General features: G+C 31.2%; 1 protein-coding gene and 1 pseudogene across 2 annotated transcripts; one reads left to right on the top strand and one right to left on the bottom strand.

Moving 5' to 3' along the window:
* The first annotated feature begins 751 nt into the window (after nt 1-751).
* LOC111396988 lies at nt 752-2,912 on the top strand (annotated as a pseudogene).
* A 2,641-nt stretch (nt 2,913-5,553) lies between these two features.
* Nucleotides 5,554-6,198, bottom strand: LOC111396987. 2 transcript variants are annotated; one of them, XM_023023641.1, is made up of 3 exons: nt 6,116-6,198; nt 5,702-6,008; nt 5,554-5,597 (listed from the first exon to the last, which is right to left on the bottom strand). In XM_023023641.1, exons 1-2 carry the CDS (start codon nt 6,139-6,141, stop codon nt 5,726-5,728), a joined length of 309 nt encoding a protein of 102 aa, XP_022879409.1. In that variant the 5' UTR covers nt 6,142-6,198; the 3' UTR covers nt 5,554-5,597; nt 5,702-5,725. The 2 variants fall into 2 exon arrangements, with proteins under 2 accessions (XP_022879409.1, XP_022879408.1); XM_023023640.1 differs by having other exon boundaries at nt 5,554-6,008.
* Nucleotides 6,199-24,420: the final 18,222 nt, after the last annotated feature.

Raw genomic sequence — 24,420 nt, 5'->3', positions numbered from 1 at the left:
TCTCTATGGCTCTAATACCAAAGGACGGATACTACTATAAGTGAACAAAAATCTAATAATATAAAAATCTAATAATCATGAAAAAAATCTAAAATTTTAATATTCCAAAAACTCTTTTATTTTTGCTACTAGGTGTATATAAAGTCTTAAGATAAAACTAATTTTTTGTATGCTTGTGGTAATCTATTTTTTATTATCTTTTTCATAAATTTTTAAGTAATTCTTCAAAATCTAGTAATGTTTGGGAATGTATAATATCAATATCTGTTATCATATCAATGTCTGTTCTAAAAGGTATATCATATTTTGAGATATTTTTCTTTCTTTTTTTCAATTTATCTATTATATCTTGTATATCTTTTATGATTATTGATCTTACAATTCTTTTAGTAAAATTTTCTAATAAGTTTTCTTTGAAACATTTTAATATTTCTTGTGATGCATATAATTGTTCTTGATATCCTATCTTATCAATTTCTTTTTCAAGTTTAATTTCTTTTTTATTTTTAACAACCTTTTTTATATTATATGGTCCTCTCTTATATTTGGGTTTTTCTATTTTATAATTATTCATTAATAATTCTCACAAATTTTTAGAAAAATTACTTTTTAGATTTTTAAAGACTTAAATAGAAGATTTTTATTAGATAAAGGGTTATTTTTTAATATTTGTTAAAGGGTGTTCTAGGTAATTCAAAATGTTTATAAAAGTCAAAAGTCATTTTGAAAAATCCCTCTTTCATTTGGATCAATTTCATGTATTTCCCCAATACACTAGCGTTTAAACCGTTGCTTCCCCTCTGCGAAGCTGCAAATTCATATTCTGAGGAAATATACTGTAAGAAGTCACACTCAAAGAGAGAGGAAGCATGTTGTATTAGGTAGGATTAGGGTTAGGGGATCAGAAAGACATTACATTGAGAGGGCTTGAAACAGTCCAAAAATGCAGCAAAGTGTATATGGAAGCCTACACTTCTCTCCTCTCCTTTGGTCTCTCTTCCCTTGGCAAATCCACATTGGTGGGTCATTTTTTTTTATCTTTTTCTTTTTTTGGTTCGAGTGCAAGTTTCATAAAGTTTGAATCTTTATTTTTATGTTTTTGCAGGAAAATCTTTATGGAAAATTAATTATAGTTGCAGATAGAGAAACGGTAGAGGAGAAGACAGATGATATACTTTCAGAAGCTCAGTCTTCTGATGTGGCCTTCTTAGTCGTCGGGGATCCACTTGGGTAATTTTTATTTCTGTTAATTTATTTTTTGTGGAAATTCCTAATATTTTTTTGTCTGTTTAATCTCATTTATTCATCTTCTCAATTGAATTCCAAATTCCTTGTTTCTGATGAGGCTTGATGTGGAATTTGAGGTTGATAAGAGAAAATTGTGTTATTGCAGTTGATTTCTTTGTAGGCGGAGTGATTTGGGTGGGGGTTATGTAAATTTGTTAGTGTGAGTAAAACCTTTATTTGGTTCTATATAATGGGTAAATCTATTTTAGATTTTCACCACAGAAACATCTATTTTTTTCCAAAAATAAATGCATCTTTTGCTCTGAGATTTTCCATTGCTTGGGAACAAGTGTGTAAAGTAAGGGTTGTGTTTGTATGAAAGCACATATGAATTTGTGATTGTAAAAATTGAGACTATCGTCTTTACTTCTACCTATGTTGGCTTGTGATTACTATTCTATGACCAATAAAGAGCAACAACCCACACGGATCTTGTTGTGCGAGCGAAGAAGTTGGGGGTGGATGTTAAGGTGGTCTACAATGCATCAGTGATGAATGCAATTGGAGTTTGCTGGCTACAGCTTTATCGGTATGGGGAGATAATTTCAATACCTTTTTTCACAGAGAACTGGAGGCCTGATAGTTTTTACGAGAAGATTAGAAGAAATAGAACACTCGGATTGCACACTCTTTGCTGGTTAGGTAGAGTCAACATTTTTATTCTTATATTCTTGGATTTGATATGTAGTGGTTAATTTTGAAATTTTTGTATTTTGTGAAACTTACTGCACTTTTTTGATATTTTCAGATTTACGAGTGAAGGAACCCTCACTAGAATCCTTGTGCAGGTTAGTGACGAGGCTAATATGTCCCATCGTTATAGAACTCAACCTTGCTTTATTTTCCATCACTCCATTTTTCTCCTGCGCATACATTCAATTACTTGGACCAATATTCACATGTCTGCTCCTCGTGATATTTCAGAGGGAAAAGAGAGTATGAGCCACCAAGGTATATTACAATAAACACTGCAATTGAACAGCTCGTAGAGATTTAGCAAAACCGTAGAGAATCAGGTATGTTCATGAGTTCTCGCCATTTTATGCAATTCCTACGAAGTTATAATAAGAGTTGCACATTAAAAATAAAAAGAATCACTTCATGATATGAGTGGAAACCACTAACAACGATCATTATAAACATGAGCTGATCATGGCATGCTATCCGAATTGCAGCATATAGTAAGGACACTACCCGTGTTGGTTTGGCCCGAGTAGGTAGTGAAGATCAGGCGATAGTCACAGGTTCGATGAAGCAACTTTTGACAATAGATTTTGGACCACCTTTGCATTGCCTCTTCATAGTAGGCAACGTTCACCAAGTAGAAGAAGAAATGCTGGAATTTTATATTGTTGGCAAAAGTTCAAACCAAGCTTCTTAAATTTTATCAGCTGCATTAGTGTTATAGCATAATCAATTGTTGTACACGATTTCTTTCTTTATGATCTCACCAAATATAAATATAAGTTTTGAGTTTGTGGATTATTGGAAAAATTTCACCGAAGAGTGGAGATGAAGACAAGCGTTTTCCCTTTGATTTTATGTGATCTCACAAGAGATGTTATTTATTAGATAAAACTTCTGTGACTCATAATATTTTTTATTATTTGATTTTGTGCAAGAAATCTTGTGTGTACAAGAATATTTCAGCTCGTGTAGTTATATAAAGCATTGAATGAAATGGGAATTCTAGGAGGGGTCATATCGTCTTTACATAGCTAATGCACTTTTATGTCATGTTCTTGTGTTCCTGGAGTTTGTCACATTGGTGTCTAGTTGAGTACCTTCTGGCAAAGCTAGTTTCTGCAAAATTAGCGTCTTGCTGCTATGTTGGCTTTTATTCACAGTTTGGTTTTTTTCTTTTGTTTGTTTGAGTGTCATGATGTATTGACTCGACATGAGCTACGGTGACTTGGATTTTGTGATGAGTTATGCCTTTTAACACGACAACTCCCTGTGGGTGACATAACGGAAATAGACTCTTGTGGACAATTATAGACCGTCTCAATATGCCTTGATCATTCAGTGACCAATAAATTAGTTGAGAAATTTTTATCACATCGAGTTTGATCTCATTCAATAGGGTAAAAAACACAACATCCCCACCTTTTAATGTAATTATGCAAAACGTTCATATATTTCATTTTTTAACATTTTTACCCCTATTTCCACATTTCATTCCACAATAGGTCATTTTAATTCATTTTTCCAATAAAAAAACAATTTTACCAGACTATTCAAATAAAACAAAAAGAAATGAAATGAAATAAACTAATTGCAACAGTAGTCCCAAATTTTCAAAAAATTACAAATTAATTACATATATATAATTAAAAATCAAAATTAAATAAACAAAAATTAGTCATGTTCTTCCTTCACACACATTTTTTATTTACATTAATTTTTTTTGTAATTAATAACAGACACATAAGCCCATTTTGTAGAATTAAACATCCATATGCCCCTTTGGTGTAATTTCACTTCAGGATAATCCTCGGGGTCTGAAATTTAGTGTTTATTTCTTAGAAATTCCACTTGGGTATCTTGAATTTTTTAGGTTATTTTTCGAAAGGGATCTTGAAAGATGATTATGAAAGATGATAAAAATGGTGAAAAGATCCTCTTTTTGAAACATGGTGAGAATGAGGCTTTCAGATATTACTAATTCTTTGCCAAATCCCAATTCTCTTGCGATTTCGGAGCAAGTTGCCTTCAGATTCTACTTTTGGCAAAGATTACATCGACCAACTTGTTAAGGTAATTTGTTCTGCATTTTCTATTTACATCATATCTATTAGCTTTTGATGTAACTCTCTCTTTGATAATTATTTTGTGTGATTTATGGATTTTTGGAACAGGAAAACGTCGGATTGGTGAAATTATTGAAGACAAAAAGTACTTTTTCTTTACTTTCTTGCTGTGTCTGTGTGTTACCTTGAATTGCATATTTGGTTTCCCTTTGTTTTTAACTTAGGGTCCGTTTGATTGTAAAGATGGAATTGAATTGAATTGAAAATGAATTTTAGGGAATTGAATTGTCTAAAAATTGTTTTAATGAGAATTGTAAATTATTGTGTTTGATTGATATAATTTTTCATGTGAAAAATATTGAAATAAAAGCATTTTTTAGTGTTCGTTTGGCTTTGTTTTATATGAAATTGTCAATTAAAGTGATAGAATTTACTGTTATTGAGGATGAAATTTGTTTCCATTGCAAAAATAATAATAAAAATAAAATTTCAAGAAAATCATCTATCTTTTGGTGTTCGTTTGGCTTTATTTTACATGAAAATTGTCAATTAAATGATTTTTTTTTCAATAACTCTTAGAAATTGTTTCCATTTCCCCAAAAAAAAAATGCAAAAAAAATAAAAGCTGGAATTTGAAAAACCACCATACCTCATGGGAATTCATTTTTCCTAAAATGCTGGAATTGGCACCCGTGTGAGCACTATTCATGGAAAACAATTGCCTGGAAAAAACGGTGTATCAAACACCCAAAAAAGTGGGAAATGAAAAAGGATTTCCATTTTCCATGGAAAATATATTGTATCAAACAGTGCCTTACTGATTTTGTTGCCATTGTGAAATCGTTGTGTCTTGGCCAGGGTTGGAGGGATTTTTTAGCCATTGGGGAAGTCACTATGTGTGGAAGAAGAAGAAGAATGATTTGTTGTTTCAATTTTGACTTTTAATTATATATTTGTGATTAATTTGTAATTTTTTGAAAATTTGGCACTATTGTTGCTATTAGTCCTTTTATTTTATTTGAATACGACGGTAAAATTGTCTTTTTATTGAAAAAATGGATGAAAATAACATTTTGCACAATGAAATGAGGAAAGAGGATGAAAATGTCAAAAAATAAAAAGTAGGGACGTTTTACACAATGACATTAAAGATAGGGGTGTTTTATGCTATTTACCCCATTTGATATATTCACTTAAGCAACCAAATATATTTTGCTTAAAATATTAGTACCTCATAAACTGTTATTCCCCGATATCCCAATACAAGGTTGAAAGGGAGACCAGAATGCAGGATTTTGTTGACTCGCGTCTGTTAAGCATAGACCTTGTGTTCCTTCTAAGCCAGGGTCAAACTCTACCAATCTACTAGGCTGTATAGATTTGATGACGGAATTGAATGGCAAATGTACTTGCGGTTAAAATAGATCCTTTATCTATTACTTAATGCAATTGATCGACCCACCAAAGGGTCACGATGCTTTATTAACACATAAAAGGAGCCACTCTACCTCACAACTTGGTGACCAATGCTGCAATTTTCTTTCAAACGTAATACTGTACCTAAAATTAAATCAAGAAACCACAATTGACGAAGAATCTGTATAAGAAAAGTAAAAATCTCAACATTATAGAATTTCAATAAGTGGTAAAAGTAAAAGTCGAACATGAATGAGTTCTTTTCCATGGCATCATTTACACTTATCATGTAAACGGGGACCCAAAATCACAGGCTTCGCTGCCTCTTCTGCAAGCTTCACCGATATGAAATCGCACAAAATCTGGCATTGGTCTGCAAATAATCTCTGGCCTGCGAATGTTCTGAGCAATCCAAAAGGAACAATAAACCTCAACAATCTGCATGGAATTGCCAGTGAATGAAGACTGACTTCTCTTTCATCCATTACTCGGATCATCTTGGTTTCTTGATTTGTATTAATATGCCTTTCTTCTCTGTATCTTTCAACGCAGAAGCTAAACCAAAATAAGGGTTTTAACTTCACGATACAAGAAATTAAGCAACACCTTTACGCAAAGAGTGAACTAGAAATTAAGCAAAGAATACCTACTACGATTCTAACCTGAATTCTCTTAGGTTTATATCCATGTTAAGAATTAAGGTTTCGGAGTGCTCCGCGTTATTTGTAGGAGAAAAGTTTTTCACGTGTCCTAATCCTATAATGAAAAGGAAAGAAATGTTGCTCCACGTTATTTGTATGACAGAAGTTTTTCACGTGTCCTAGTCCTCGAATGAAAAGGAAAGAAATGTCTTGACTTTTGTCTGAAAGCGATTATTTGATAATCTTTTTTTTTTCTGCTCATTTTCAACTATGCATTCTTTAAAAATATTAATTTTTAAATGTTCTCGTAACTTCTTTCTACTTTTTTAATTGTGTTTTCTCAATAAATAAAAATTTACTTTTGAAATAATCACTTCAATGCAAGGACAAGGGTGAATGGGATTGTTTTCAGAAGGGTGTTGGGATATTTCCCTATTCGAACATAGTTCTACTCCAAATTTGCATATCTATTTATCTCGCACTATATACTTTTTACACAAAACAATTTGGAAATCAGGAGTAAACCTTTAAGCAAAATATTTGAAAAATTGGATTAAACATTGCAAAATTATTATGATTTTTCATGTGGGTTTTAAATGAGAAGTAATCTAATTCCAGATTTGAACACACACACACACACACACAAATAAAAAAGGGGTTAAAAATTCAAATGGTAATTGAAATTTATATGATATTCTTTATTGATAACGAATCTTCAAATGTTTTTTGAATGGTCACCAAACTTATCAAATCGTTATCTTATTGATTATTAAATTTAAAAGTTTTTTTGGATGGTCAACGAACTTATCAAATAGTTATCTCATCCATTATTCAAGAACTAAATATTAGAAAATTTGACGCGCAATCTTGATATATTATTATTGTTATGGGTTGACGAAAAATCAGCTAAAAAGTAAAAAATGCTCTTCCATCTATTAAAAGCGTTTATAAAAATTCAATTGAATTTTAACATTTGGCTTTATTTAGCTAATCTCATTTTTATAAGCACATTTTTTTTTTGCTGATTTGTCGTCAACAATGACAATAAAGTATTTTTATCAGTGTTTCATTTGTCATTTCAGTGAGTCTATCAAATTTTCTAGCAGTGAATAAATTAATTGGTAGATGGAATAACGGTTTGATAAATTCAATTACGATCCAAAAAACTTTCAAAGTTTAAAGATGAATGGGATAACAATTTGATAAGTTCAACAACCCTTCGAAAACCTTTTAAATTTTTAACTAACTAGCTAATGAAGGACATTGTACAAAATTCAGTAGCCATTTGGATTTTTGATCCAACAATTTCCATATTTGACCACTGATTCAACAAGCAATGACCATAGTTTTATAGTTTTACTCCAAGCCATGTATATGATTTTTTGCACGCCAAACAGGACAGCAGCCATTTTTGCGTCTTAATCTTTGTTCACACCTGGAGAGAGGACGGTGGATAAGAGGCTGTTTGGAATGGATTTTTATGGTCAAAAAATCTTTAATTTTCAACAGTGGCCATCATTTCTGACTATTCCTCTCTCGGATGGGACCCACAATTGTTGGTAACGGCTCTTTTTTTGCTTAAAAGTCATCGAAAAAGCAGCTCCAGGTAGGCAGTAAGAGAGAAAGTTTAACTACCCAAGCTTTTAAGACGTTTAAAACCGTTTGGACAATTTTAATAGAATTTTCCATTTTTTCAATTTTTTTAATAAAATTCGAAAACTGAAACTTTACAGATTTTTTTACCAAATAATATTTGATTGCATAGATCAACAATTGCACATTATAGTTATAACTGACCTTTTGTGGACTTCAAAAACGAAGTTACTTAATTTCACCGTTAACAAATAATTTACATAATTTCGAAGTTTAATTCTTGTACTATAATAAAATTAACAAATGATTAAAATTTAAATTATTATTAACTACATTTTTATATATTTAATTTGAGTAATGATATTTAGCACAGTTGATTCTAAGTGTCCGTGGGACATTCATGTATAATTAATTGATACATCATTTTAAAAGTAGGACATGAAACTTGATCTATCAATTAGAAACATGTACATTAATGTTATGGGACCAATAGTACTACATAACTTTATTAATTTGACTTGTAAAACTAATTATAATTTTTCAACCGACCTACATTGTCAGAAGAGGCAGTGACAGGCCGGTGCCCGATCCCTCACATGGGGTCGGGCCCACAATTTTTTGGCAATATTTTTTTGCACCGGGCCCACGGCACAGTGAGGGGTCGGGCACCGTTCGATCACCAACACCATGGCCATCTGGATTTTTCCTATTATTAATTGATTGGTTTTCTTAAAAGTGCAAAAATGATTAAGTAGCATTTTTCTTCTTCATAAATTGTGGTGGTGTGTGTCGTTAATAAATAGAAATGATAATTGTTATTCCTACTAAATATATAGATTAAAAGATATATTTGATTAAAAGTGATTTAAAAAAAAAAAATCTGCCGATGTGAGCATTTAAATGCTATTAGCCGAAGATGCAGATGTGAGCATTTAAATGCTGTTAGATCAACGAAATAAATGGTGGCAGATGAGCAGAAGTATCACCTCACTTAACGCGCCGTTTTGCTTGTTTTCGTACTATTGCAATTTGTTTCGAAGATTTGATTACTGTTCGAGTTCCATTTTTTAAAAATTTATTATTGGTCATTTATTCTCGAACCCTACTAGACTTACAAATAGAGGCCAGGCCACACACATATGTGGAGCCTACTTAATTGTTTATTTTTTATTTAATACATGTGTGGGGCTCTGCACAGTGAGGGGCACTGTAAAAAATCTGTGAGTAATTCTCTCAATAAATTTAAAAATTTTTCTTATTCTTTTAATCATACATTCTTTAATGCTATTTGTATATCATAGTTTACAGATTGATTTATGGAATGATGATGTGGATTATATTAATTGACTTCTTTTGTTTCTTCTATATTTTTTTCTCTCTCTTTCTTCCATATCATTGTTCTGTATATCAATTTGTAAATCATAATGTGCAAATATCATTAATCTTCCAAAAAACACTATTACAAAACTCATTTTTCATTAAAAAGGAGGGCTCAAGTAGATTCTTAAACAAACAGTATTTTCCACAAAAAATTCAAAGCTTTCTTATCCACGTGGATTATATTAATTGATTTTTTTTTTCGTTCTCTATTTTTTTCTTACTCTCTATTCCATGTCATTATTCTGTTTATCAATCTTTAAATAATGATATGCAAATAGCATTACTTCTCAAAAAAATCACTATTATAAAACTCATTTTTCATTTCAAAAAAATGGAATTCAAAGAGACTCAACATACAGTATTTTCCAAAAAAAAAAAGAAAAAAGAATCAATTTTTTTTCTTATCTAAATAAGTATTTCTTTTGCTTGCATTTGGTATTTCCCAAATATTTCGTTGTGTTCCAAATAATTTTTAGGGAAATTTTTATCCTTAACTTCTACGAAATGTAACAAAGTTACTGATTAGTGTCTAAAAGTGTTTAAAAAATATATCATTTACAAGGCATTTTATATTCACTTTGTTTAAAAACACTAATGTTAGTCTCTAATTTCGATTCTCTTGCCGTAAATTCAATTTCCATAAATATATGATTAAAAGTGCAATTAATCGAAATACATATTTAAATACATGTTGGCATGATTATTATACATTTAAAAAAGAATTTATTTGATGTATTTCACATGTATATCCTATTTAGAACAAGTGGAGCAATTGGAGGAAAAAAGTGTTAAAAAGTCAAGTATAGTGAACTGTCTCACGCAAGAAGTAGGTGTTGGTAAAATGATCATAAATTGAGCTGCAGATATCGAACCATGGTGATTCAAGTTGGGTTTGAAAGATAAGATATGTATCTACAAATTTCATGTTTACCAAGAAGTCAAATTCGAATCATAAGATAGTCAAAATTTCCGTGCAAAGTCCAGCTTGTTACCTGACGGATATAGCTTTTCTACCAGTGAAGCAGTACTCATTGTTTTTGCCATATCTGGAGTTATATAGATCCAATGAACCAGATATTTGCACCAATGGAAAGCTAACTCAATTAAAAATAATTTATTTGTTTATCATAAGTCCAAATTCACTACAAAAAGTACCTGAAAATTGACATCAAATTGCATGTTCCAAGTGTCTTGAAGCTGTACAGAAACAATCTTGGATGTTCCTTTGCCTACAAAAGGGGACCTTGGCCAATATTTTGAGATCATCAATTCCTTTTCATCATATTCTAATTTCTTTCATTTTCTTTGTAACATTTCATTATGTATTTCTAAACTATTAGCTAGAGCTAGGGGTGAAACATTTGGTGAATGTGTAGTATTGTCTTTGATCTTTTACTTTGTTTTTAAATGTTCATCTTCTTACTTGATTGAAGTATATGTTCTACAAATGGTTTTGATTTGTTAAAGATTTTGATTTATTGTTGACAAATTTTGGCACAATAAATGCTTAGATAATCTCTACATACCAACAACTTATTTTGACACATTCTCTCAAACAATTTTCAAGATCTATCTTTTAGTATATTTACGATCAATGTTTTAACTTCCATATGAGATCACTCCTTAGTTGATTTCCATATGAGTTAAATAAAAGATCAAGAGTAATTTCTACCCATTTATCCGAAGTGAATCCCCAACGCTCTAGTGTTTGTCTTCATCGTATTTCAACCAACCGTTCACTACTCATAGACTAGTTTATTTCCTTCCAATTCCCTGTGGTAAGACCTCGGGCTTATGAGATTTACTACTTGCGACAACCTGCACTTGGGTTTGCAACCTTAAAGTTGTAACAAGTTTTTGGCACTGTTGCCGATGACTTGCGTCAAGGATTATTTTCTGCTACTTTCTGTGAGGTTTTCTTCTCTTTCATAATCTTCATAAATCAGGTACACTCGTTCCTTTTTCAATCTTATTACTTTAGTTATTTTAATTTAAAGGAAGGTCGAGCTTCCTTGTTTTTTTTTATTTCTTTAAAGGGAAGGCCGAGCCTCCCGATCTGTTGTTTCTTTATTATATGGTTGGCCGTGCCACCTAATTTTCGTTCTTTGTATCTATTTTATGTTATTTTATGTCATATTGGTATCGTGAATTTAATTCTCATCGTTTAGTTAAAGATAATTGTGAAACTTTCTTTAGTAATTTATTTGACTCACCTCAATACTCACTCATATCTTCCACCATGGCTGATAATGAAAGCGTACATGATGAAAATGAAAAACAACAAGCACGAACCATGTGTGATTACTTGCAACCTCCTCGAAATTTTGCCCCTTCATGTTTCATTTTCCCTCTTAATGCTAATATTTTTCGATTCAAGCCAGGTATGATTCCATTACTTCCTAATTTTTATGGCTTAGAATCCGAAAGTCGATATTTGCATCTTAAAGAATTTGAGGAAGTATGTGCCACATTTAACGATCAAACTTGTCCCAATGAAATTGTTAAGTTGAAATTATTTCCTTTTTCTCTAAAAGATAAAGCAAAAACTTGGCTTAACTATTTAAAACCTGGGTCAATTGGCACATGGCAAGAAATGCAAAGTGAGTTTTGAAGAAATTCTTTCCAGCACTTAAAACTAATGCTTTGAAAAGACAAATCCAATTTTTTTCTCAAAAAACCATTGAAGCGTACTTTCAATGTTTAGAAAGATTTAAAATTTTGTTAAATGCATGCCCACATCATGGTTTTGAAAAATGACGTACTATAAGTTTCTTTTATGAAAGCCTAACTCCTGAAACAAAATAATTTGTAGAAACGATGTGCAGTGGTGAATTTTTAGATAAAGATCCAGATGAAGCTTTAGAATTTCTAGATCATCTAGCTAAAAATTCTCAATCTTGGCAAACAGTAAAACCAATAGAAAATTCAATCAGATCTAGTCTTGCTAGTTCTAGTGGAGGAAAATATCAATTGAGTCAAGATGATGATCTAAATGCTAGGATTGCTAGTTTGTCTAGAAAGGTTGAAGTTATGGAATTAAGGAAAGTAAAGGAAGTTAAACCCGTGCAAAATGATGAAATTTGTAGCATTTGTGAAACTTTTGGTTATCCAACGCATGATTGTCCTAAAATCCCAGTTTTCAAATAAGTTTTACATGATCAAGCCAATGCTATGAACACTTTCAAAAAGCCTTTTCCTTCTCCATTCTCAGAAACATATAATCAACAATGGAGAAATCATCCCAACTTTAGTTGTAGAGATGATAATCGTGTTTATATATCACAACCTCAAGGGCTTTCAAAATCTCCTTCTTTTCCACCACCACAATCAAAGACTCTTGAAGAAACAATGCAGTCATTTATGCAAGGACAAGCAAACATTAATAATCAAATTTCACAAGCCATCAATGAAATCAAGAACACACTTTCTTCATTGACCTTTTCTTTGCCTTCTCAAGAGAAAGGCAAATTTCCTGCTCAACCTCAATCAAATCCTTCTGGACAATTTAATGTAAATGCTTCTAGTTTCTCTGAATGTCAACAAGACAATGCCAACTCCATCACGACTCTTCGTAGTGGAAAAATTATTAACAAAACCATCCTTTCAAAATAACTAAAATCGGGTGGGAGTTCAAAACAAGAAAATGATATTTCCAAAACTGAGGAAAAAATCATTTCTGAACCTAGTGTTGAAAAATGTCCCATTCCAGCTCTATTTCCTCAACAATTGCAACCAATTTCAAAATTTAACCATTATTCTGAAATTTTTGAACTTTTCAAACAAGTTCCTTCATATGCAAAATTTTTAAAAGACTTGTGCACTGTAATTTCTAAAAATTCGCATATAATTTCTTTGTTGAATTCTTTTCAAGAGAAAAAGACAAGTGATGGGAAATCAAAGTTTGCAAAATTATCACAACAGTCTAATATGTCCATGATTTCAAGTGTTCAAATGTCAAAACTCGACTTGAAGTCATTACCATCTAATCTGAAATACTCATTTTTGGGTGAAGATGAAACTTTTCCGGTCAAATACCATCTCATTGGAATGCCCAAGACAAAAATAATTTCTTCAAAGAGTTTAGATAAGGCAGGTTCACTTAGAAAACTTCAACTGAATGAGTTGGAAGAAATCAAGAATGAAGCATATGAGAACTCTGAATTTACAAGGAAAGAATGAAGGTATTATATGATAAAAACATTGTTAGAAAAACTTTTGAGCCTTCCCAAAATGTACTTTTGTACAACTCAAGGTTACATTTATTTCCTGAAAAATTACGCTCCAAGTGGACTGGTCCTTTCATTGTCAAAACTGTTTACCCACATGGAGCTGTAGAAATTGAAAATCCAAGTAATGGAAATATTTTTAAAGTTAATGGAAATCGTTTGAAACCATTTTTTTGGAATTTCTCTAGATTAGAAGAGTCCATATCTTTACATGATCCTAAAGATTGATATCATTTTCTTATTGTTTTATTTTGTATGTTTGTTTTCAGTTTTATAATGTTGTGTGTTTGTTTTAGGTGTGTTTCTTTTATTGTCATTTTTTTCACTAATGAAATTGAAGGCTCATTTAGATCAAGTTTATGCAGACTCTCCAGGTAAAGCTCAAAATCCACCCCTTTGTTCAAAATTTTGCTCTTTACTGTCCTTTATATATTTTGCACATTTAATCTTTACATTGAGGACAATGTTTCATTTAGGTTGGGGGAAGGAATAAAAAAGTTCAAAAAAAAAAAAGTTCTTACCGACCGATGATAATATTTGAAATTGTTTTTATATTATTGTGACTAGGGGATGCTTCTTTGATTTAGTTTAAGCTTGTTCATGTTAGATTGATTTACATTGAGCACAATAATCATGAAAATCACATATTATTTAGATTGGATCAATGGATAGAATATGTAGAATTAACTATGACCAAAAAAAAGAAAAAAAAAATTCCTACTCTAGGATAGTTTGGGGTAGTTGAGCTGATGTAGGAAGACATTGAGATAGATGTGGATTCCATGTGTGTTAAATTTTGTGTGGATTGCTTAAGACCAATGAGATGATGATTAGGTGAAAATCTTAAGTTAAAGATCGATTTTTAAGAATAAGTGTTTAATGAGGGACATAGCACTAATCATTGCATAGAAGGAAAAAAGTTGTCATGTTGTGAAACTACCCTAAAAGAGCCCAATGAGGACAATTATATATATAAAAAGAGATCAGGCTAGTACAAAAAATAGAATACGCACGGCAAACTTGAAAAAAAGTAGGTGCATGAAACAGAAGACGCACTACATGCCTTGATTAAGTCCCAGATACTTATTTTAGAATATTAGACCTTTGATAAGGGATTAGTAGCTTAGTTGATTCTTGGAGGTTGAATCAGTCAAAATTAAGGAGAATCCTCATTTATTGATGTGTTGAGCTACAATTAGTAAAATCTAACGAAACTAGAGAGGGTGAGTAATAGTATATAAATTTAACCATAAATCACACCGTGGGAAAATAGTTACAAAATCAAGTTTGGGGGTGTGCATCCATCGAGAGAAGAGAGAAACAATTGACCATTGAGGGTTGGGATGAATCCAATTTGAAAACGTATGTGATTGATTGAATTGATTATGCGCGCACACACACACACAAGTTGGTTGAGTATTGAACAAGTTAGACTATGTTTTGGTAGCAAACCTTAGAAGTCTTTTGTTAAGCATTTTCAAATCCTGAGACAAGTGCGACAAGCTATTTCATTTGAAGTAATTTTGAAATTTTATTGCTAGAGACTAGCAATATCCTGGTTAGGGAGTGTGATTAGTGTCTAAAAGTGCTTCAAAAATATATCATTTACAAGACATTTTACATTCACTTTGTTTAAAAACATTAATGTTAGTCTCTAATTTCAATTCTCTTGCCGTAAATTCAATTTCCATAAATATATGGTTAAAAGTACAATTAATCGAAATACGTAGTTAAATACATGTCGGCATGAGTATTATACATCTAAAAGAGTATTTATTTGATGTATTTTACATGTATATCCTATTTAGAACAAGTGGAGCAAGTGGAGGAAAAAAATGTTGAAAAATCAAGAATAGTGAACTGTCTCAAATAAGAAGCAGGTGTTGGTAAAATGATCATAACCTTAAAGTTGTAGCAGTTACCCTCAATCTGTTTAGTATATTCCATCCTCAACCTTTTAATTATCATCGTTCCCTTTATTTGCTATTATATATATATAAAACCAAACTCTTCCACCTCGTCAACACCCAACTACTAAAGCAATCACCACCTCCAATATTTTTTTTATGAGTTAATATGTATATAATTATTTAAGTGGGATTTATTTGTTGCTCCATTCGTAATTTCCTTATTTTTATTGTTTGACAGGTTTCTTTTATTTTTGTTATTTAAAGAGAATGACAAATCCATCATTTAATGGCCAAAAGGAAATAAAAAAATGCAAATTTCCTTAATTTTAATATGTAATTTTTTCTTGAGAACCTTTAATATTTTTATATACGTAAACATGTATGAAGCGTGAAAATAAGATTTGAAAGGTAATAATTAATAAATGAAATATATCACTTTCTTCTTCAAATATTTCATTGTATCACAACTACAGCCCTCACCTGTCCTGAGGCCTCTCTTAAGCTTTCTTTGTCTCTATTGTTGAATAGAGTGTTGGTAATAAATTGGCAATTAGAATGTTAAAAAAAAAAAAAAGGTATTAATGAATTAAGGAATCAAAACATGTAATATATTTTAATATTATCAACAACTATTTTCGTTTAACTTAAAAAAATATTACCTTAATTAAGTAAAATATTGAGGTGGCCCAGGTGGGTTAGTGATGCAGTCGGCAAATGGGATTTAAAAAAAAATGCTCTCCAGTCACCGGTTATTATTTTATTTTAATATCAGTTTATTTACTTGGGGGTTATTAATTATTTTGTCGTAAAAATAGGGACTAAGAGAGCAATTTCAATTTTTTTTATGAAATTTTTTTTGGATCAAAATTAGGTTTTGTAATCAGGATATGCAATCTTTATAAGGGACGCTGAGATGTGTATTCATTAACTTTTGATTAATTTTTAATAAAAGAAATAGAATTGTGGGGTTTATTCTCCAATTTCTGGTATTTGTGTGAAATCTACGTGTCTTTAATGCATATTTTTTGAGATTCTAAAGTAGAGCGTAATCGTATCTCATATTTGTTTGAATCAATGAGACTTCAATAGCATATGTTAAAGATAAAGTTCCACAAAGCTTAGACAACTTTTCATTACAATTCTAGTATGTGTTAACTTTTTATAGATTAATTGTAGTATAATCTACACAAACTTGCCCCTGTTTGGCTCAGATTTTAATCTGAGTCAAAGTCAAACAATCGATACTAACCACACCTTTCATGGTTCTCACAGCTTTTCAATCACACATTTCAAAAACTTATATTAAAATGTACTAAAAATATAATTTTAATCCTCACGAAACACCCTCAAGTTAAGCAGAATTGCTCTTATTTTGTATTCATTATAGTATTATGATTGGATCACTGTTAACATGAAGATTGTCAGTACATGAAGCAAATTTTGGTTATTCAATTATTTTTAGCTCCAAGTGCAAATCTTTACATGATATCAGAGAACAACATAGACTACAAATTTAGGTTGCCAATTATTTTTAGCTCCAAATGTAAATTTTTACATGGCATTGGAACGCAACTCAAATGAGGAAAATTAATGATCCTCTCACAGCAATCTCGACCGTAGATGGCATCTCTGTCGCCCTCCTCCGCCAGCACCACCGCTGCCACTATCTCCAGATCTACCTTATTTGGCTCTTTATATTTTAGCCACACAACTGCCTTCCCTAGCCAAACCCTATATTCTTCTTCTATATTCTCCCACCTCGTCTCCACAAATATTACTTCTCAGATCTCTCTCAAACTAACAAACACAACTTTCCATTTTTCTTCATGAAATATTTTTGTCTTCTATCTCTTTCTTCTCTTTTCTATCCTCTCATTATCTATTTTTTTTTTATACCTACCTCTCTACAACCTTTATTACTCTGCTCATTCTTCTTCCGAGTGCCATTGGCTTTCTGTATTACCCCTCTTCCTTGTTGTTATTCACCTTCTTGATGTACGATGATGGAAGTGATAGATTTAATTAACGAACATGCTATTGAAGTTCCTTTGATTCGAAGGAATGTCGCAACACGATCACCTTTCAGTTTCTGTTGATTCCTAAGAGTACCAGAAGCCCAAACATCAAAAACTCTTTGATTCGCGCACAAAGGATTTGAACTCATTGATTTTTTTATATCAAATATTGAAACTTTAAGAGACTGAAACTCCAATTCAAATATAACTTCAATGTTTTTATTTAAGACACACAACTCTAATTTAAAGCAAAATAATGATAACGACTAAAATATAGATAATGATGAAAATCTAGATAATTGCAGAAATTAACAAGTCATAATTGAAATTATATTATAAATTTATTTAAAAAATAGTCTAAATTAAATAATTATAAACTCCTAATTGTAAATGAAATACAAAACATAAATAAAATTTGCATAAATTATATTGAAACCATCCGTATATTCAATCTTTATCATTCTCCTCTGATTAACGAGGATTCATCCTCGAATCTTGTACCACGTTATTATCCAAGTGTTGTAATGACAATGATTTACTTGGTAAATTTGCAGGGTATACAATAGAAAACTCTTTGAACTAATGTTGAACTATGGCATGCATCTCAAGATCTATGAACTCTCTTGTGTGGCGCTTAAAAACCATCATTTATTTCTTTAGACTACCTATCAGAGATATTAACAGCAGGATCTCTGTAGAAAATAAGTGAACTATTACAATTGTCATCACACAAATTCATAAATTCTTCAATTTGTTCGTCAAAAATCGAGTTTTCGGCGTAATTCTCATTATCCAAATTCACAAATTCTTCATCAAAGATTGGAGGAACATTATAGCTGAAATCTAAATATTATCCGACTTTGAATTATTGAAAGGAGTAAAAAAGATAAAAATGATCTTGTCCTAGAACAAAACTTCTATCATTGAATTTCATAACACTAACTCATTCTATCATGAACCAACCTTGCTCCGATATCAACTGATGTAGGATGTTGAAAGCGATAGAAATAATTAATGAACATGCTATTGAAGGGTTCGTTTTTCATGGTACTCCCGGGAACAGATTAGTGGAGATGGGGTGGGGCCTGTAGCTCAGAGGATTAGAGTACATGGCTACGAACCACGGTGTCGAGAGTTCAAAATTAGCCACTTCAAATAGGTTCATTGCTCCAGCCCAGAATACGATTAATTTGACTTGGGCTACATCGTTGATTTCAAAAAAAATATCGCAACATGATCATCTTCAAGTTGTGCTAATTCCTAAGAATATCATAAGTCTAGGCATCAATAACTCTTTGATTCTTTCTCAAATGCAAAAAAATTAACTCATTGATTTTTAATGTTAAATATCAAGAATTTAAGAGACTAGAAAACTCCAAAATTTATTTTATTTCAATTCAAAAATAATTCCAATGCCTTTAGTTAAGGCTTACAACCTTTTTTCAAAAAAAATAATGATAACAAATAAAACCTAGATAATGACAGAAATTAAAATGTCCTAATCAAAATTGAATTCCAAATTTATTTACTAAAAGGTACTAACTAAAAGATAATTAAAAGGTCCTAAATGTGAATAAAATGTAAAACATAAATAAAAATGAATAATGCCTAAATGTGAATAAAATGTAAAACATAAATAAAAATGAATAATGCTACATAAGGAGTTACAAAAAATTTTACGAATAGATAAGGTGTCAAGAAAAGAGTGGGGAAGTTTTTGTTATTTAGTTGAAAAAATTCTGACCCAATCATATCTAACTATATCATGTGTATGTATACCAATTTGTAAGCAGTAATGTACATGTAGCACAAACAAATAAAAATTGCATAAATCAAATTGAAATCATCCATATATTCAATCTTCATGACTTCTCGAGTAACTAAATCTGCTTGAGTCCAAGATCCAAGCATACTAGTAAGAAAAATCCAATTTTTTCGAGAAAAATGTAATTTTTTTGAGATATGGGTGTAAGCGGTTTTGCAAGACCATGTTATTACGGTCCAAGATGGTAGATTTAATCTACACAACCATAAGCCTAGCAACTTTTTTCTTACTTTGTTTTTGAATACTATTAAGACTGTCCATAAATAAAATTATACAAATTGTCAATACACAAAGTAAAATTTAGGTTGCTGAATTAATTTAAGCTTCAATATAATATTTTTCAGTTCATCATGATTTGTATCTGGTAGCCTTTAAAAATGAAAACACAAAATCTGGACATTTGGCAGAAGTATAATTGGGTGCAAATCATGCAAAATAGCACCACAGCCAGATTACAAAAATTCATCACTTTATTTTATTTTTTTATTCCTCTCATAGTGTCTGATCGACCTTACCTCTAAAAGGATAGAGTTTTGTTCTTATAGCTCAATTACGGGAAGAGGTCTTTTGTTTTGAGTTTATGTTACTTTCTTTTTTGTATTACTTAACAAGTTATTTTGTTTTAACCTAATACAAGCTGATTGCTTTAGGTCCCGTTTGTTTTTTATTTATGTAAAAATGAGAATTAAAAATATAGTCGTTACGGGCCCTACACAAGATATGGAAATTCAAATATGGTAGTTTGATGTGATGAATAACGATCATATTTTTCATTTTAATGGAGAAAGAATGAAAAAAAATGGGGGCTTAATTTAAAATTTACTTTAAATTTTTGGCTGGCAGTGTTTTCGTCCAGCTATCTATGTGTACACATAATGATAATTGTGTTCATAGTGCAGTACTTTCTATTGCTTTATAATTAGTATAGTCACTTTTGAAAACTGCATAACCACAATGAATACTTTTAGAATACCTTCTGTGCTTAATATCATCATTTTATTTTGCTGTAAAGGTTCAAGTGCTTTGTTGTTTTAGAGAGGAAGGTAGGGTTTAATAATCGGGGGGGGGGGGGGGGGGGAGCTATGTATCTAGAGTACAAATGAAGAAATGAATAATCTCTTAAAAAATTTTACGCTCGATTAAGTTGACTATTGAATCGAGTTACTTGACCAACTCATCCACTAGGTCAAGTACAACTCAATCTTTGATTCCTTGGATTGAGAGATTGAAAGTACGCTCGCTGAATTGAGAAATTGAATGCACTTTTCCAGTAAAAAAAAATGAAAAGAGACAATTATCATTTTTATTAAGTTAAATTGAATATTTGACTTAAAAAAAGATATTTTACCATGAACATGATAATTAGTACACTAGTCCTCTTCATGCTTAGACACCTCAAATGGAAAAATTAAAAGGTGGTAATTTTGAAAATTGGCTTTGAATCATCATGAATTTGTCCAAAGAAGGGCGCAGTGCCATTTCTACCAACCTCAGCCTCTTCTAGAATGCAGAATCTACAAATCCCATATGAAGGAAAAATAAATAAAATAAATTAAAGGCAGCACAATGATTCAAGAATTCATTATTATATTATGTTTCGCAGACAAAATTTAACACTTGTTTGATTCTCTTTAAAATTTTAATTTAGTTTTCTCTCTATTCTTTTCAACCACTTATTATTTAATAAAATAATATTACAATAAATCAAAAAAATTTCCTTCTTTTTTAATCATACATTCTCTCAAAAACTACTATTTCAAAATACATTTTACCCAAGTTTCTCATTATGATGGTTGTCAAATAGGGCTTAATCGATTAGGTCCAATTGTAATAACAATTAAACTACTTTGTTAGATTTTTTTGGCATAATGGTTGACATCCTTCCATAGCGCGTGGGCCTTACGTGAATAAAAAAAGTTCAAAAAAGAAGTGGGCCCCTTCCTATTATAAGTATCGATAAACCATTATGTCAAAAACACTCAGTCACCGTAGCATTGTTGCTGAGGAAATCAAATAAAATTAATTTTGTCATCCTCTTTATCTATGGATAGAAAAGTTGAAAAAGTACGTAAGTTGGGTAGGTATATCGCATGGTTTTTCTTTAAGATCAATTACCAAATCATTCCAACTTTAATAAAGAAAAAAGGTTAAAAATCTGTTTGGTCACTGAACTTACACGTGCACTCTTTTTTAAGTTACTGAACCTCTTCTCTTGCATATTGAATATTGACTTAATGACTTTTTCTTTCTTAGTTAATGAAATGTGCACATGGGATGATGGTTTTCTTACTTATCAGCGTCACTTCTAGCGAATGGATTAATAGAAACGAACGAAATGTGTGACTTTTATGCACGTTTTGCCTGGGGAATGTCAACGACTGGTGAATCCACTAGAGAAAATCGAATTCCAAAATATGATTTTAATTTTAAAAAAATTAAAATAAAGTGTTTGTTGTGAAACTAGAAAAGCAGGTTCAGTTTTATAGTATTAGTTTCTCAGTGGTAGCAAATGGTTGGGATTTCTGCCCTTGCGTTCTATTTCTGTACATTTGCATCGATTGATCTGGCTTCAATGAATAACAAGGTGAGATGGACTCGGCTAAATAGCATAAACAAGAAAAAGAAAAACTTTATTGATTGTACTCTCGTTTCCTATCTAAGTTCACGTAGTTGGCTAAACAATATAAATAAGAACACAAGTAGCTAAAATCTTACTTTATCGTACTCTACGTTCCCATCTGATTTTACGAACTAAAATGCTCCTTACGATATGGAAAGTGTCATTTTTCATCGAAGTTTTACTTTTAAAATGTTTGATTGACATTTTTTTCATGAAAAATATTTTTCAAAGGTTGATCATGCGACAAAATTTTCCTTAAAAATAATAAAAATGATTTTTTTTTCTTTTTTTTTGGGGGGGGGTGAGGATAAGTTTTTATTTTCTAGACAAGTCACTCTCTTTTATCTACCCTCTCTCATCTACCCACCAATAAAATATGGACAAGTATAATATTTTTTACATTGAAATTTAAACCAATCAAACACAATTAATTAATACTTTTCATGCAATCAATTGTCTAAAGTTTATTTATTTTTACTATAAATTACATGCTTATAATCAAACACACCATCTATTCTTTGATGTTAAAGCAAAATTCATGTGGAATTATTGGCCTGAAATTGTGAGTGAAAATGGAAGTCATTGTCTAAGCGGCTGAATTAATCAATTATGAAGACAGACAAGATAAAGTTTGGTAATGCATGATGAATGAATAGGAACCTGATTGAAACATTTGCTGGCAAATCAAACTCTTCAAAGAAAATCTTAAAAAATTCAACGTGTGACACTTGGACTAGACCGGTGATCCAACTAACGCTGAATAACATTATTAAAATATGAGTTGTGTGCATGTAAACCACTGCATTTAAAATAAACATAAACAATAAATTTGTCTAATTTATAACCATTCAAGCTTTTGGATGGATTGATTTACCTGTATAAAAGCTTGCAAGCCCAAATAAAAAAAAAATGTGCCGAAAACAAAGTGCATGTAAGTAATAGCAGCATTAGAACGTCATAAAAAGTAAGCATCTGTGTTCATATATTTGTCAACTGTCGAGTTTAAACATACCAAACATGTCAATAATGAAGAGTCTAAAACGAAGCTAACATCTTAAAATCTAAACTACGAGAACTAAAATGTGTAAGGAGATAACGTGATGATGTCCGCAATTGGTATTTCATGTAAAAAATTAAAAGAAAACAATAATGGCAAAGTTTAGAGCGGTCCGATCAAATTTAATCATTTCTTACATTCAGCAAAGTATAGAGCTTGGAACTAGGAGATACCTTTCACAATCTCAAAACTTTCACCTTGCTATTCATTCTTCCAAAATGAGTAAACTAATTCATTGACGATGCTTCTGCTCTAGGGTAAGATTCTAAAAAGAGAGAATGTATAATAACTTGACACAAGCAAAATAAAATGATTTTCTTACAGAAGATTTGGTAAATAACTCTCTTGTATGCATTTATATCTGCTCAAATTCTTCATTCCTTTTGAGACAAAATAAATTTATAAAACCAACTCTACAAGCGCCAGAAGGTATTATTAATAAAAAAAAATAAACGAACGAGCCATCTACTTTTTGTTGGCTTGTGATTACTATTTTATGACCAATAAAGAGCAACAACCTACACGGATCTTGTTGTGCGAGCGAAGAAGTTGGGGGTGGATGTTAAGCTAGTACACAATGCGTCAGTGATGAATGCAATTGGAGTTTGCGGGCTACAACTTTAGCGGTATGGGGAGACAATTTCAATACCTTTTTTCACAGAGAACTGGAGGCCTGATAGTTTTTACGAGAAGATCAGAAGAAATAGAACACTCGGATTGCACACTCTTTGCTTGTTAGGTAGAGTCAACATTTTTATTCTTATACTATTGGAGTTGATATGTAGTGGTTAATTTTGAAATGTCTGTATTTTGTGAAACGTACTGCACATTTTGATATTTTCAGATATACGAGTGAAGGAACCCTCACTAGAATCCTTGTGCAGGTTAGTGACGAGGCTAATATGTCCCATCATTATAGAACTCAACCTTGCTTTATTTTCCATCACTCCATTTTTCTCCTGCACATACATTCAATTACTTGGACCAATATTTGTTGGAAAATAAGGGGTTGGAGAAGAAACAACGACAAAATTATAGAAACAAAATGAATAGAAATCACGAAATACGTCAATAACGAATTTGAGGCTTGAACACGGGATCGTTGTCCTCAAACTATATGTGCCCCCTCTCGAGATTTAATGAGATGCTTAAGGGTTTTGCAAATGGTTCGTAGAATTATATTAAGGTATTGTAAATGATTTAACACCAAAGCACAAGTGAAATCCTCCAAAAATTTAAGAACACAAAGGAAGATCTTGAATATGAATGTAAATCAATAGTTTGATTCAATATGGAATGATATATGGATCTCAAGATGTTTTTAATGATTCTAATAATGTTTGTATTGATCATTCATCATCTATTTATAGGTCTCAATCAATGCATCACGAAATGGTGCCAAAACAAGATGAAAACTAGCAACTTTTAGTTCAAAAAGGCTCTCAAGTTTCAAATTGAAAAATTAGTCAACGGCTATTTTTTAACACTATGTGTACGCATAGTATAAACCGTGCGTACGCATAGTAGAAGAAAATTTTAATTCTGATTTTGTCAAAACACATCTCGCGTACGCACAAAATTAAGCATGTGCGTACGCATGGGCAAAAAATCAAATTTTGTATTTTTTAATTTCTTTTGATTCTACCAATTCCACAATTGAGTCGAACAATTAGTTCATTATCATTCCATTGATTTTGAAC

This window comes from Olea europaea, chromosome 7 (genome assembly GCF_002742605.1).
Source record: "Olea europaea var. sylvestris chromosome 7, O_europaea_v1, whole genome shotgun sequence".
Classification (NCBI taxonomy): domain Eukaryota; kingdom Viridiplantae; phylum Streptophyta; class Magnoliopsida; order Lamiales; family Oleaceae; genus Olea; species Olea europaea.
Note: the sequence above shows the minus strand (reverse complement) of the source record. Positions and strands in the feature narration are given on the sequence as shown.

What these genes read in the sequence shown, in the direction of transcription:
- LOC111396987 (XM_023023640.1), bottom strand. Translation starts at nt 6,141, where the DNA reads ATGGATATAAACCTAAGAGAATTCAG. An exon ending in ATAAACCTAAGAGAATTCAG is followed by an intron (nt 6,009 to 6,115) that starts GTTAGAATCGTA and finishes ATTTTGGTTTAG; the next exon opens with CTTCTGCGTTGAAAGATACA.